At 37.0% G+C, this 15,447-nt stretch overlaps 1 protein-coding gene across 1 annotated transcript; it reads right to left on the minus strand.

The window, feature by feature from the left end:
* Positions 1 to 99: 99 nt before the first annotated feature.
* On the minus strand, positions 100 to 13,871 carry LOC137394957 (dual specificity tyrosine-phosphorylation-regulated kinase 1A-like). Its single transcript, XM_068081737.1, has 11 exons — positions 13,716 to 13,871; positions 10,115 to 10,196; positions 9,051 to 9,227; positions 8,730 to 8,924; positions 4,424 to 4,571; positions 2,902 to 3,188; positions 2,376 to 2,522; positions 2,151 to 2,291; positions 1,789 to 1,971; positions 1,164 to 1,269; positions 100 to 530 (listed from the first exon to the last, which is right to left on the minus strand). The coding sequence occupies exons 3-11, from the start codon at positions 9,174 to 9,176 to the stop codon at positions 118 to 120; spliced, it is 1,746 nt and encodes a 581-aa protein (XP_067937838.1). The 5' UTR covers positions 9,177 to 9,227; positions 10,115 to 10,196; positions 13,716 to 13,871; the 3' UTR covers positions 100 to 117.
* Between the last annotated feature and the right edge of the window lie 1,576 nt (positions 13,872 to 15,447).

Below are 15,447 nucleotides of genomic sequence, written 5' to 3' on the forward strand. Positions count from 1 at the left end.
AGATATCCTAACATATACATAACAGACACACTTTGCTGCGAGCAGTTGTCTCCACCACACACAGTCATCATTTGTCATGGTTAATAGCAATATAAAAAACAACAAATAGTTGGAAACTCAGTGGCTGGTGAGTGCAGAGGGTGGGTGTGACACCACAACCCTAGATGGATCATCACTAACACCTCGACTAGTCCTTTCAGCAGCTGAAGTTGAACTTGGACTATTATAACTGTTCCTCCTACTACCTGAAAAATCATTGTCATAAATGTGGGTCTTAGAGAGCTGTGACTCAGTCCTCGATCGGCCTAGTGTTTGACTCAAGCGACCAGAGTCTGTCGAACTGCGTCCTGACTTGATCCTGGGTGAAGCGCAGTCCATCGTGGAGGGAGAGGATATGGCACCAGCTGAAGAACACGGTGCTTTGGCTAAGGATTGGTCAAGCGAAAATGTCATGCTCGATGTTGGCATTGCCAATTCAGGTAGGGCACGCGGGTGCTTGGAGGGGAAATCTGTAGCGGACATGGGGAGAGCTACAAATCATGAAGAAATCATTTAAATTAGTATGTTCAAAGCACTTTTTTGAAATAAGTTCCTCTACAAAAAACACGCTGTCACAATAAATTTTTTATCATCGTTTCTGCTTCAAACTTATTTTATCTCTTCTAATAACACTGACAGTTCCTACAAATACAAAAAAGATAATGGGCTCAAAAAAATTACCAAATATTCATTCTACGCAGAGGACATAACTCTGCGTAGAGGACATAACTCCACATAGAGGACATAATGTTCGAACTTTCTTATCTCAATAAAAATAATTCCATCCAAAGTGATCAACATAGGTATGAGGTTTCAGAATTTCTATCTATTAAAGGATTTTTAGAAGATAAATTAGCTGAAACTTGATGACAAACACAGTTAGCAAAACTTATGGTGGTTTGTATTGTGTGACTAAGTACTGTAGAATTGGATTCTAATGACTAATAGAAGAACATTTATCATAAGTTTATTGTCAACTTAAATACAGTAAGTGTGAAATCAAAAACTGAAAAGTTCTATGCATTTTCTTTATAAAAAAGCGCATTGGCTGATGGCCGCCAGCAGACTTCTGCGACAGCAAGCTCGTTTAAAGCGACTAAGGTGTCTGTGACAATATGTAATACCTTGCCGCGAAGTGGTGGCTTTGTTAATGGAGTCCGCTGTCACAACCGGACTCGTAGATGCACTGGTATTTGTGCTCTCATCACTCGTTCTCTTGAAAAAGTTGTGCTATAAAGACATAGGGAAGATATGATCAGCCCTAGAAGTTGGGCTACTATTCAAAATATATTCAATAAAATGCTACCCAGAATGTACTAAAAAGCATTGACTGTTCTGTAAACCTCTTGACAACTACGTAGCTAACTACTTGACAACTATGTAGCTAGCTACTTGACAACTGCGTAGCTAACTACTTGACAACTACGTAGCTAACTACTTGACAACTACGTAGCTAACTACTTGACAACTACGTAGCTAACTACTTGACAACTACGTAGCTAGCTACTTGACAACTGCGTAGCTAACTATTTGACAACTACGTAGCTAACTACCTGACAACTACTTGAACAACACACAACCACACTAACGCTTTAATAGCGTTAGTGTGGTTGTGTCATTACTAATTCCACAGCGATGAACAACCACAATAAAGAGTAACAAGGTAGCGAATGTGAAGTCTACAGAAAGACTCCCACCAGACGCTACTAAGGCCATAGTATGGAGTGAACTGATGAGTTTGAGGTTTACCTGTAATGCATAGTATGGGGTTAGACGATTCTTCGGATCCAACTCAAGCATTCTCGTGACGAGATCCTTAAACTTGAGGTAGTCACGGAGGCCATGGCCCGCCTCCCCAGCCCGGCGCCCACCGGGTCCTCCTTTCTCAGCACCAATTATATCATGTAGTTTTCGGCATCCGGGTTTAGCATACTGTAACAGGATTATTGATTGAAACTGATTTTGGGCAATAAACCAGATTTGCTAAAATGATGAAAACCAGTAGCCTGCAGCACTGGATGCCATGGAATGGTGGAAACTGACACTGAAAAAATCGGATATAAAACATTTGGAATACAAATGTAACAAAAACGGTACATATAGGAACCAACCTTCTTGTTGTCCTTAGACTTGCGACACTGGTATGTCTTGTCTGGAAGTTTCTCAAAGAATTTTCTAGCCTTAGGTGCCTGATCCAACATCTGAGTTGGTGGCATGCCTAGTACCTCCACAATTTTCATCATCTGATCAAACTGCAATCACAAGAATTTTGTTGACCTCATAGACAAGCACTAAATTTAAGTATCAACACATCATACACTGGCACTTCGGCTTACCTCATTGGATCCAGCAAAGAGAGGTTCCCCGGTATGCATCTCAACAAGAATGCAGCCCAGTGACCACATGTCTATGGCCAGATCATACGCTATCCCAAGTAGAACTTCAGGAGATCTGTAGAACCTGCTCTGAATGTACTGGTAGATCTACAAAAATACAATGCCAATTCTATGTACTGACAGATCTATGGAATTGATGTCAACTCTTAGCACTAGGCAAGCTCAGAAGAATGAGCTCTAAATGTAGTAGCAGATAATGCCAACTCGTACAACTGCACTAAATGTATCAGCAATGCGAGAAAGGACATCGCACATAGTTGGCTATGGTAGATGTACATCCATCTACCATAGTCAAATAAACATCTACCATAGCCAAATAAACAGTTTTTTGCTTGCATCACGTCCAATAGATCACGAATTGTAAAATATCAAAATGTAACTGTATGGAGTATGTTACAGAGAAAAATCTACACAAATCTAACCCGTGATGTTGTGCAAAATGCTACAAAATAATCGCCCCACTCACCCGCTGACCTATTTGACATGAACTGCCAAAGTCGACTATCTTTATGGCGCTCCGCTTGGGATTGCACAACAGGATGTTCTCAGGCTTCAGATCACAGTGAATGACGCTGAGTTCAGGTGTCGCGAGAAAGAGCAGCGCCGTGCAGAGTTGCTGGGCAAACTTCCTTGTAAGGTTGAGGGAGACACCTCTGAAGTTTGTGTTCCTCAAGAGGTCGTAGAGGTTATAGGACAGAAGTTCAAACACCAGACACAGATGGTTCTTGTACATAAAGTGCCTCCGTAGTTTGACTACAACAGATAATCGTAAAATATTATTGACTATAAAACTGAACACATCCACAGAAAAGCTGTGACGAAGGCACACGCAATTATACCCGTGTAAATCGAAATGTAGACTGCCAAGTTTTGTAAAAATCAAGATTAAACTAGTCCAAAACTAACTGGGCAGCAATGAACATACAAAGAGAGTTGCTTGAAGAGGTTACATGAGATAATCTGTGCGAAAAGTTTATTGAGAGCCGTATTTTCTCTCTCCTCCCTCTCCCGATCTCCCTCGCCCCCCCCCTCCAAAATCCATGATTATTTAGTTTGATAAATAAAATTTGTTCCTTATTAGCACACCATAACACTTGAGCGGTTTGCAACAGAAAAATTACTTAGGAAACAAGTTAACTACTACCCGTTTAGAATGAGGTTATCTCATGGTTTACAAAGAAATCAACACAAATCTATACCAATATTTCACTTTTTAAAAATCCTGTATTAAAAATTATGCTGAAAAGGCAAGGTTAGACACACTCAATGGAATACCTGTGTAGATATACTGACCGACATGTATATAACACATGTGTGTATATTGTGACCTATATAATACAGGTAGTTGTATACCAACGAGCAATAATGAGACTTATGACAGTTCATGTTTGCTCAACTGGGTCACAGTAGAATCAGCTTGACAGCTACCTGTGCAGTTGGCAACAAGTGAAACTGATACAGGCTGTTTACACTCAACGGCAGCAAACCATCCAAGCATACTGAAGTTAGTCTTTTGTGACACACCAAAGATAAAAGCAATTAAGAAAGTTACATTCCAGTACATGTTGAATAGTTTTTTGCGAATAAATGATTCAAACTTGCAGGATGCGGTGTCAGAATTGAAGATACTAAATGCAAACATAAGAAATAACGCGTAGAAAAACATTACAACAGATGATAGTAAAAATATAGTACAAATGACAAAAAATGAAGGAAAATGTCAACCAAATAAAACTTTAATATAATTCTAGTGAGATCCCTCAGCATAAAATATGACAATTTAATTTGTGATTGGATCGAATTCCGATCAAATTGACTTACGATTAACTTGTTCGGATCAACTGAGGTTGTTTGTGCGGACCTATATACTACTTGTGTACATATACTGACCTATATAATATTTGTTGTATGCGTATACTGACCTATATAATACTTGCTGTGTGCGTATATACTGACCTATATAATACTTGCTGTGTGCGTATACTGACCTATATAATACTTGTTGTGTGGATCATTGCGGTTCATGAGCTCTAGAAGCCGCACCTCTGTCTGGGCCTGACTGAGAAAGGGCTTTTTGTTTTTAATAATTTTTACTGCTACGTACTCCTGGTCCACAACGTCAAATGCTTTCACCACCTGTAGATATAAACACCGATATTGTAGGGTCTTTATGGAATGGTCTTCAGCTTATACATCTATACACAGACAGCAACGTGGGAACATTAGTAGCTTAATACATTTGTACCCAACAGTATATAAATATATGCTTGTATGCTCCTGCTTCTGAGAGACTCAAGAGATCAATGTTTACAGCTTTATAGCGTAGATTTTCATTATAAATTTTGAAGAATTTCTTACGAATGCTGAAAGATGTTGCTGACAAATAAAAGACTTCATGCCTCTTTATATATTCACTAATCTAGCTCCTAATAGTAACGCGAACAAATTCAAACTTGGCAAAATTATAAAAAATCCAAATTCTGTTGACAAGTTTGACAGATAATTATTTCGGAAAGTTCTTCTTTTGAAAGGTAAAGCCTGCATTTTTTGGCAGATGAATCAGAGTATGACAAAGTATGTCATTTCATATTTTCATATCATCAGGTTTATAGGCTTATTAATTTCGGCCAAATGGGTTCGGAGGTGCTTCCACTCCAAATCATAAGTACGGTAAAATCTTAACAGAATCAATGCCACTTCGCTGCTCTTAATTAGTATGAAGACATTTGCTGGGGAGCCACTTTGTCATCATAGAAACACTACCCGCTGATGGATCGGAATCGATAATGCTTGGCTAAGCTCGCATCAGTGGAGGTAAAAAAAATTTGAACACACAATTGCTACGAAAACGTTCCACCGCTACTCACTACTGTTTCTACTTGATCTTTTGCCTTTAGATTACCATTTACATGCCAATGCTGGGCTACTCGTACGAGGTTGACAAAATAATACTTTTTAGTGCAACCAGTTAAATACGCAAAAACTAAAAAGTCACCGTGACCGGAAAGTGAGTCTACTTTAACAAGTTTTGTTTGGAGAGATATATCTATAGCGCAACTCCGAATCACTAAAACACTATCGCAAATCTCGGAAAGATCTACTGTGCAACTCTGAATCATTGAGACGGTAGGGTGCAAATTCGTTGGGAATGGGCAACTCCAAAACCATTCGAAACATGGAAACGCAGTGATTGTCAATACAGTCATACCCACTACTAATCCATGCACCAACATTTTGTTTGTTTCAAAATTGACCATAATAAATGTTAGGATGTTATGTTTAAATTGCCAATAAGAGTTATAAGTTTTGGTCGTGGAATGATACGTACAAGCTGCCATGAATCCTAATGGGAATAGATGGTAAAACAAGCAACAGTTTCAACATATGGAACATCTGGTAGACATCAACTTTAAAGGTACAACATTGAAGGCAACCTACACAACTAGTTAGAGCTTAATATAATAGCTCGTTGGAAAGATAAGATTTTTATCTGTATGTTATTAGTCCTCCCAAGGAATTGTAATCTATGAGATGAAAATTTTATGACGGGCCATAAATTTGGGGTTGTCCTCTCGTGCCCTTATGACAAATCCCAAAACATTTAGGATGATATAAACCTTGATATAAATGATATAAATACTTTTTAAATAGTTTACAAATTTGTCCAAAGCAGCATACCCTAGGACACTTATGTATTCGCGTCGTCTAACTTTCACGTTTTCGCGAAGTCATCCTCTCGCGAAAATTTCATGAGCGAAACTAAACTATCGTAACGAACGAGCAAAAACGCAAAAATAAATAGCCTTGTTCATTGATAGTCCAGCAAACAAACGGCAGCAAGCGATCAAATCACATTGTCGATCTCGCACACACATTTCTACCTGCGGTTCACAAATACAAACTAGTCCAAATTTGAAAACTTTTTACCAGTGAACTGGACCTGAGGAATCTAAATATGTTTGTTTCACTGCATTTATTTTTACATCACTATATTTTCGCACTCATCAGAGCCGCAGAATTAGGTTGCAGCGAAATTTTACTCTGCATGCTACTCACGAAACTAAATACAGTCAAACATGGATAACTCGAACTTCAAGGGACCGAGCAAAAGTGTTCGAATTATCAGAGCGTTCAAGTTATCAGAGCACTGTCACAAGTCAATATATTTACTTATTTATTAGTAGATACATGTACATAGACAAACTATAATATAAATCAAAAGCACAAAAGGCTTGTTTCAAATTAAATGCTTCCAATGTAAAGTTTAAAACGTTTTCATGAAAAAGTATAGAGATTTTTCTATCACTTGAGATTGGTTTGTTGTTTGAGGTGATGTTATTGCCAGGACGTTTTTCAGATTGACATTGGCAAAACTTGATCGTTGTTGAAATGCTCAAAAGAAAAGACATTTTTTTCTTTTGGGGTTTTACCCACGATCAATTTTGCCGTTTTTTTCTTGAAGTTTATGCAGATTACCTTACTTTACCTGGGATTCGTTAAGAGCAACACTCCGAGGCAGTTCAATTAGAAGTTTTACGAGGTTTTACGGTACATTCTATATCACTCACGCTTTTTTAATAGATACTTATTGAATGTACACACGTATTCTGTGTTTAGGTCAAACGATGAATAGTTTTTTTGTAGCTCAGACAACGTATACGTTTAATTACAAGAATTTTTAAGACGATTTGAACATTCAACATTCCGACGTTGATTCAACACGGAATCAACGTCGGAAAACTATTCATCACGGGCTAGCTGGGTTACGCCACGCACTCAAGGATTTTCGCCACGCACATACAAAACAAAAACAACATGCGATTTTTGTTTTGTATGTGCGTGGCGAAAATCCTTACACGCATGCCCCGGCTAGCCCGTGCTATTCATCGTATCGTAGTATGAATCAAATTTCACCAAATTTTTAGAAAAGTCGTTGACAAAAATATTTTGCCGATGGTGGTAATAACGATGCTTATGAATTACGAAAAGATGAAGTTTACCTCTATGGCTTTGAATAAAGTGTTTTTCTAAAGCGATAACAACCGTTTCGGTAGCCGTTGGGCAAAAAAAACAGTTCGAATTAACAGTGTTGAGTTCGAGTTATCTATAGCAATTTATCATTACGTGGGAACGGACCAAAGGAAATGTTCGAATTAACCATGTGTTCGAGCTATCCGTGGACGAGTTATCCATGTTTGACTGTACTAGCGAAATACAGGTGTCCTAGGGTGCGGTAAAAATTCTGCTGCTGAATAGAGTCATCTATATAGAGCATTCGTTGCCATGTGCACTCAATCGTGAAAGGAGTTAGCGAGACGGGGACGGGCAAAAAATGATGGTTGCAGTCGGCCTCTTCGCCCCAGCTTAGAGAACCATGGCTGATACCATGGGGTTGGCAACAACTTAGCTATAGCGGACAGAAACCATCATCGGATAATGCTCTTTACTTTTTAAAAATCTACGACAGATCGTTTAGAACCAGCTTAATTATGATGTACATGTGAAACAGTTTGTTGTTTATGAAACAGTTTGAAACATCTTATATATTTTTCAGCAGATGCAAACTATTTATAATGGTAATATTTAATGAAACAAGTGGTTAACAATACTTGGACTGGGCTAATAAAAATTCACTGCATACAAAGAAACAGTACATGAATTATTTTGGGCACCAAATATAACAATTCAAATAAGTTTTCATTTTTTCTTTGTAAGAAAACTGGTGAACAGAGCCTAAAATACTATTCTAAGGAAACAAATGACAGATCCACTGCACGAAGTCATCAAATTAGGTTAATGGACAATTTCAATACAAATGGTAAAAACTTAAATTAAAAACTGCCTTTCTGATACACAGCGATAAATTTCCACTGGCCGGATACCACTAAACTAGTGCAGACTTGGTAGGGAGAGTACCTTTGCTGCCATTAATTGCTGCAGGTAATTATTGAGAAAGACTGAACTTATGACATCTGGTCACTATTATATTCTGCAATTAGTGGCCTCACATTAACAATGGCTTTATTGTTAAAATTTGACACATAATATAGTTATCAGTTTAATATCTAGCAAGTTTTATCACATTCAAAAAAGTTGTACTGCTATAAACTAAAGGTACATGAAAAATGGTGTGAAAATGTGCCATTAACGGCAAGAGTGTTAGTATTAGTTGAAAAAGAGGTCTCCAAGCAGAAGACTTCAATGAGAAACTTCTGCAACTAGAAATACTGCCTTATTGAAGATTAGTATGGCAGCAGGTGACTGACAGCAGGTGACCAACAGCAAGTTACTAACCTGGCCAAAAGAACCTTTACCAATCAGCGAGTCTATCTCATATCGACTGTGCCATTTCTCTCCTGGCTTCACAATATAGTCGTGATTCTCATCATCGTATCCATCATTGTACAACCGCTTTTCCTTCTTATGGTGGCTGTTGGAATCATCTCCCTGCTGCTGTTCGGCGCGTCGTTTCTTCTTCGCATAGTACACCTGCAAGGAGAGTTGTTAAGACATCACCTTTATCACGCCGACTACTAGAGAAATGTTTGTTGTGACAAACTGACATACTCTGAAGCATTCTTTGAGATAAGAAAAAGCTAAACAAGACATTCTCACCTCATTTATATGTTTATATGTCTTTATCAAGTCCACGCTGAGCTTCCTGAGTGGTCCAGAGGAGGCAGTCCGATAAAAGTCCCCAGCACCAGCCATTGCTTCGCTGGCTGCACCAGCGGCCATCATGGAGTCTTTTAAGCTTTACGCTCACTAGGTACCCTCAAACTCCATTATAGCCTACACAGCAAGTTCGCAATCACAGTACAATCATATCACGACATACGAGTACCCTAACATATGAGAAAATTGAAATATGACCAAGTTTCTACCTTCAAATATGAGACAGCTCTGAGAAATGAGCATACAAGCCGGTTTTCAATACGGTGACTGAGTGTTCAAGTATGTGAGACTTATCTTGGACTTTTTCTATATATATATTTCTTCTTATCTAGTATCTTGGACTTTATTGTCAAATCAGTTCGAAAAAGGCCAGCTAAAAGTTATATTGAAAGCGAGGCAGAATGTGCCAAGCTGAAAAAAAAATAATGAAAAAATTAAAACAAAGACAAAATTAGAGTTGAATTTTGAAAAGGATTGAAACTTAGCTTCAAGTGTCTGCTTATTAAGCTAAACTCATTTAAGTTAAATTCAAAGTTTATGTTGTAACATAGAGTCATAATAGTCTAGTGTAATGAACGTGCTGTCTCAGTCTCTCACACTGCCGTTAGCTGCTATGTCTATCTTGAAGTTAAAAACTCCATACAGGACTGTACATAGTAATGCTACATTTTATTGCAGATCATAACCACTAAATACGTAACTGTTACTTTGTGAGCGTAGGTAGTGAATTACAAGAGTTGAAAACATGTTTTTCCTATCTCATATTCCTATATCCTAGTTTTAGGTGGGTTTTCATAGCACGGGAGCTGATTAACCGGTATTGAGTTATTTTATATAGGAAATATTGCTTTGAGATAGGAGTAAATTGACATACGAGCTCAATTGATGAACGCATTAAGCTCACGCGATGTCAAGTTATGACAGCACATTAAAAACTGACCCGCAATGTGAATTAAACAATTGCAACGCTGTTACTGGTAGCAATGGCACATACAAATCTTTACCTTTGTTTTAGCAGCAGGTAGAACGGAGCTGAACTTTTCAGGAATATCAGTGACTGGACTTTAGTTCATATGCTTTTAGATTCTGTAGATAGATAATGGAGATACAAATTACCTGTTAAAAGTTACTATAGTGAGCAATGAGGCACAAGAAATGATAATAGAACTACAAATTGCTAGTATAATAACCAATAATAACCAATTAAAATACAGATAATTAATAGAACATGAAAGTTGGTGACATTTGATATAAAATGACCAGAACTTGATAATTGCTTGAATGAAATAAAATGTAGATGTTAAAAGTGAACAATTTTACTTTAGTTTTTGAGGACGTATTTCCCATAAACAAGATGGTAATAATCACTAGCAGGGCCTAGATACTCAAAAGACTAAAAACTCTTCAACTAAAGTACCGACATCAATACAAGCAGAGTGGCTAATGTGTCACCAATTATATTTTTAGCACTTGTTGAGTAAAGCAAATATAGCTGCCAGAAACGCTTATGGTCGAAGTACATAACCACAAATGATAATTTAACCACAGCTAACATCCCAGATGATTCCTTTAATTAGCAGACACGGTGCCATTAGAACAACATTTGCATGTACCTTGATATCATAGCTCACAACTTAGTGAAAAAAATACATCAGATTTCCTAAAAATCAAGCTATTACATCCAGGACACTAAATAATTCAAAGTTCAGTAGCATGGAGTCTAGTCATTCAGTGTCACAATGAGGTCACAATGAGGTTAAATTGTCAACAGTTGCTAGAATTTTAAAAATTTGCATTTCAATACAAAATTGTAAACAAAAAAACACACCATCGATAATTTAATTCTACTCAGATAGAACATTACAGTCGCTTTGATAGTTATCCGTCTTGCTAGCAATAGAGAAAAAGTTTATTTTGAGAAACAAGAGAACTGCAAAGGCTTGCAGGCAACTAGTGTAATTGATGCATAGCTTACCACGATAATTAAATTAGCCACCATGACCTCAACCTAAATGTATGATACGATGGATATTAACTTTGTTTATACCAGCAAAATAGACCATGAGACAAAAACAGAAAATAGTAAAGTCAAGTAAATTATGTGTATTGAAAGAAAAAGCTCTTTCTACATAACGCTGCTGCATAATGTGAACTGGCAAGGTGTTGGTGTTATATGTTGTAAAGCAGTCCATTTCAACTTCACAGCCTGGCGAATAAGGATGCATGAAACCGACAGCATCCGAAAAAGATTAACAATGATAAGTTTATCTCTACAGATTCACTCACCTTTAGTTATATTGATATACAAATGTATATGTATATATATATGCTATGAATTATCTGAAAAGTCTAGCCCCCTGTACATAGTTATGGTCAAGATGCCAAATGATTAAAGGTAAGGCCACACGAGACAAAATTCTCACGAAATCGGCGAAATTTGGACGAAACGATTCGTACGAATTGAAATTTGGACGAATTCGTCCATCGTTGGTTGCGCACGATGAACGAATCCTGAATTGGACGAAAGGTCTGAAATTCCTACGACTCGTTGTTTGATTGGTCGGTTGAAAAGGTTAGTTGAATGTTGAAGGCCGTTTTCTTTTGCGCATGTTTGGACATATCTAAAAAAGATAACGATTTGCGAGTTTCTAGCCCGCAGTTCCTAACTCGGATTGAAAACTGTGTACTGTGTTGGCGATTATATGTAATCAGTAGCACCATGGACGTAATGGATTTATTTAATAGAAATATAACTGTTTTGTAGCTAGACTAATATTTGCTGAAAAGTCAGGTTCCAATATGTATTTAATAGAAATATAACTGCTTTGTAGCTAGGCTAATAATTGCTGAAAAGTCAGGTTCAAATTTGTATTGTAATTAGAAGAAAAAGTAAAACGGTTTTGTGGACAAGCCAAAACCTGCTGTAGTCATACAAAAGAACCGTTTTGCAATGTAGTACATACGTAATAGTTCGTAATAATATTATCAATGTACAAGCTCTATTCAAAAGTATACTAAAACCATTTACAACAACAGCCTACTACAACTACTCAGTGCATCTAGCATTAGCAGTTTTGTAGTTGCATAGAAACGACCTTATTAACGCGCAGTTATATTGTAGGCGCCGAAATTAATTTACGTGTACATTCCGCAACCGATTTTAGGAATTAGGAATTGCGACTAGAAACTCACAAATCGTTATCTTTATTAGATCTGACCCGCATGTTTGTACTGAAGCAAATGATTGAAACGGAATCGGCTTCAATTTATCACCGCGTTATGATTGGCTAGTTTAAAGTTAGTTTCGTACGAATCCGTGGTGGGGAAACTCCGTGTGGCAAGTCAGAAATTTCGTACGAATGGAATTTCCCAGATTAGTTGAAAATACACGATACGTGTGGCCCGACCTTTAGTCTATTTTGAAAGGGTGTGTAACACTATGATTGTGGTCTGCACGAGACACAAAAATTGAAAAGCATAATGAACTATTAAAGCATATGTAGCTTTCTACAGCCAAACATTTGAAGAGCATAAAGCAAATTATAGTTAAAGGTCCTGCAGGGCCATGATCAGACGAAACAATCTGCCAACACCGTGTTGATAAACAAATTCTTTTATGTAGAATCACCAAATTTCCGGTCATTCAAAGCATCAGTTTTGTTTGGAACTGACTAAAATGTACAGATATGTTTGGCCACAAAACGGAAAGCAAGCACAGCCTTGTTAATGCCCAATTATTTTTATAATTCATCAATGGACAGGTCAAGACCACAATAGTGATTTTGAGCCGTGACCATGTATGTATGGACATTTTAGCCAGTATAAAACAACAGGTGCTTCAAACGAACTGAAATTTGTTTATTCTACATAAAAACCGCTCAACAGTATGGTGATAAAAATGGTTTCATCTGAACATGGCTTACCGGGACTTTCAAGGATGAAACGTCGCTCACCTGCCATAGACAGCAGCTATTGCATTATATAAAATCCTTAACAAGTATTATTTTGAAATCAAACATCTTTGAATTATTGAAACATTAAAATTATGCAGCATAAAACTCAATGCCAGAGTTGTAAAAAAACTATAATACGCATTTTCATGAGGGTACCGTTAGGTTAAAAAACACACATAGACGATAAACTACATCATACTAACTTTACATTAGCTGCAAAAGTTGAGGAACTTTTACTTTACACACAATATATATTTACATAATGCTTGAAAAACTTTCATTTGAAGTTATGCAAAAAATTATCACTTTTGTTGAACCTGCTTTTAGCAGTAAATTACCCATCAACAGTCTAAAAACTAGCGACGTACAATTCTATTAACAAACAGCGTAGGCATTTTAACACATGCTATATTTACATCAAGTTAATACGTCCTAGGACTAGAGTTGCAACTTGGTGTAAATGTCAAACGACTATGCCACTAAGCTACTTGCATATACAAATCAGTTAGAAGGCTGAACAAGCTGTTGCAAAAAGCAACGATCAATACGTACATTAATACATAGCCAATGTTCAAGCCCAACAATAGTCATATTTGTGCGAGTTTACCATAATAATCATGTTATTTTGTTTTATTTCAGTAGTGACTCATACCAGTTTTCAGAAGGCTCAATTGTAAATCGCCAAATCACTTAGCAAGTGAGAAACCCAGTCAACACGAGGTAAATTCCGACGGTAGGCATACGATATAATCTGCTTTTGCACGCTAAAAATCTAAACCGAAGATAAGTATCGTGCTCGCTTCAAAATAGAAAATGGCGGATACTAGCTCAAAAGAGCGCAAGGTGCTCGTTTCCTCGGAGATGCCAATCAAAATGCGTCCTAGATTGTGACGGGCATTCGATATTTTGGCGGGAAACTGGTTTTCTTCGAGTTTCGGCTGTTAGAAGCAATGGTTTTGTTATTGTTTTTGTAAAACAGTTTAAAACAAGCATATCATGTATTTAAGTATAGTTTTACTTATCAACTGTTTATATTTTTGTAAATCCGGAATTTGCTTGATGAGGAACACGCTCACTGTTTGTTTTGTTTATCCGAAAAGAAACTACTCTGTTCCAATCATTTAAAGCGAGAGGACAACTCTTTTGTTTCGTCTATAAAATATAATGCGTGATACATTAGGACAAAAATGGTGTTACATGTACATGTAACAACATTTTTGCTCTTGTGCATCATGTATCATATTTTATGATAAACTCAAATATCAGTCATGCAAAAGATTTAGTGTATTATTATTATACTTAGTTAGTTTAGCAACAATTTAAACATTTTTGACAGATGATATTCAATGACAGTATAGATTGTTTGCATTGGCATTTTTATTTTAATTCAGCACCAAAGCACAACTACGCACACAATTTTTTTTAGCATTGTGCAAAAACTTTGATATATAATTATGACACATGAGCTTTTTAAGTAATATTTTTATCTTCTTATGGGTGCATATGATGAAATTATGTTATGCATAACTTTTCTGAATCTACACACGACATCAATGTTGAATTTGCTTTGTCATTTTATTTTGATTATGTTCAGCTTGCGTACCTTTGCTTTGTTATGTAAAAACTAATTTGATTATCACTGGTTCAGGTACAAGTGAAGCAATACTGTAAGCAATACTGATATTTACCAGTAAAAGGTACTTTTTTATTCTACAAGTTCAACAATTAAAATACACAACCAACAAAATTCTAAACAATAATATTAATGGCAAAATATTGAAATAGCCAATAAGACTTACACCCTTACTCGAACAGTTGTCCATGTTTGTTTGCTCTGTCCATATGACTGCGAGTTTCAACAGTCAAACGATAGTCATGGCAGTCCTTAAATGTAGCGGCTTGTTAGTTGAAATAGGGAAGTAGAAGAAGATCAGCTGATGATGGAGAAGGAGGCTCCAGGTAGGAAAAGAATAGAGGCTCCAGAAGTAAAGAAAAAAGAAAGGGAGGCTTCAGAAGAACGCGCCTCAGCAAGCGGGGAGAGCCTCAAAAGATCCTTCAGAAAGAAGAGATAGATAGATCGACGGCCAGATAGAGGCTGAATCGCTGGGGCTGTTCTCTTTTATTGATGTCTTTATTAGCCCGTAAGAAGGTGTTTAGGTGCTCAGGTTTTTTTCTTTATGTTGCAGAGAGTTAACAATTGATTGAACTTGTCTCAAGTACGTCATGAGAATATAATGATTGGAAATTATAACTATCTCCAATTGTCTTGGTCATGTCTAGTACAGGTCTGATATCTTTAACTGGTTTTTTGACATGTCAATTGATGTCTTTTTCCTCATGGGCTACTTACACAGAAGGTTTCTAAGCTGCTTGTAGATGAGTAT

Source organism: Watersipora subatra, chromosome 4 (genome assembly GCF_963576615.1).
Source record: "Watersipora subatra chromosome 4, tzWatSuba1.1, whole genome shotgun sequence".
Taxonomy (NCBI): domain Eukaryota; kingdom Metazoa; phylum Bryozoa; class Gymnolaemata; order Cheilostomatida; family Watersiporidae; genus Watersipora; species Watersipora subatra.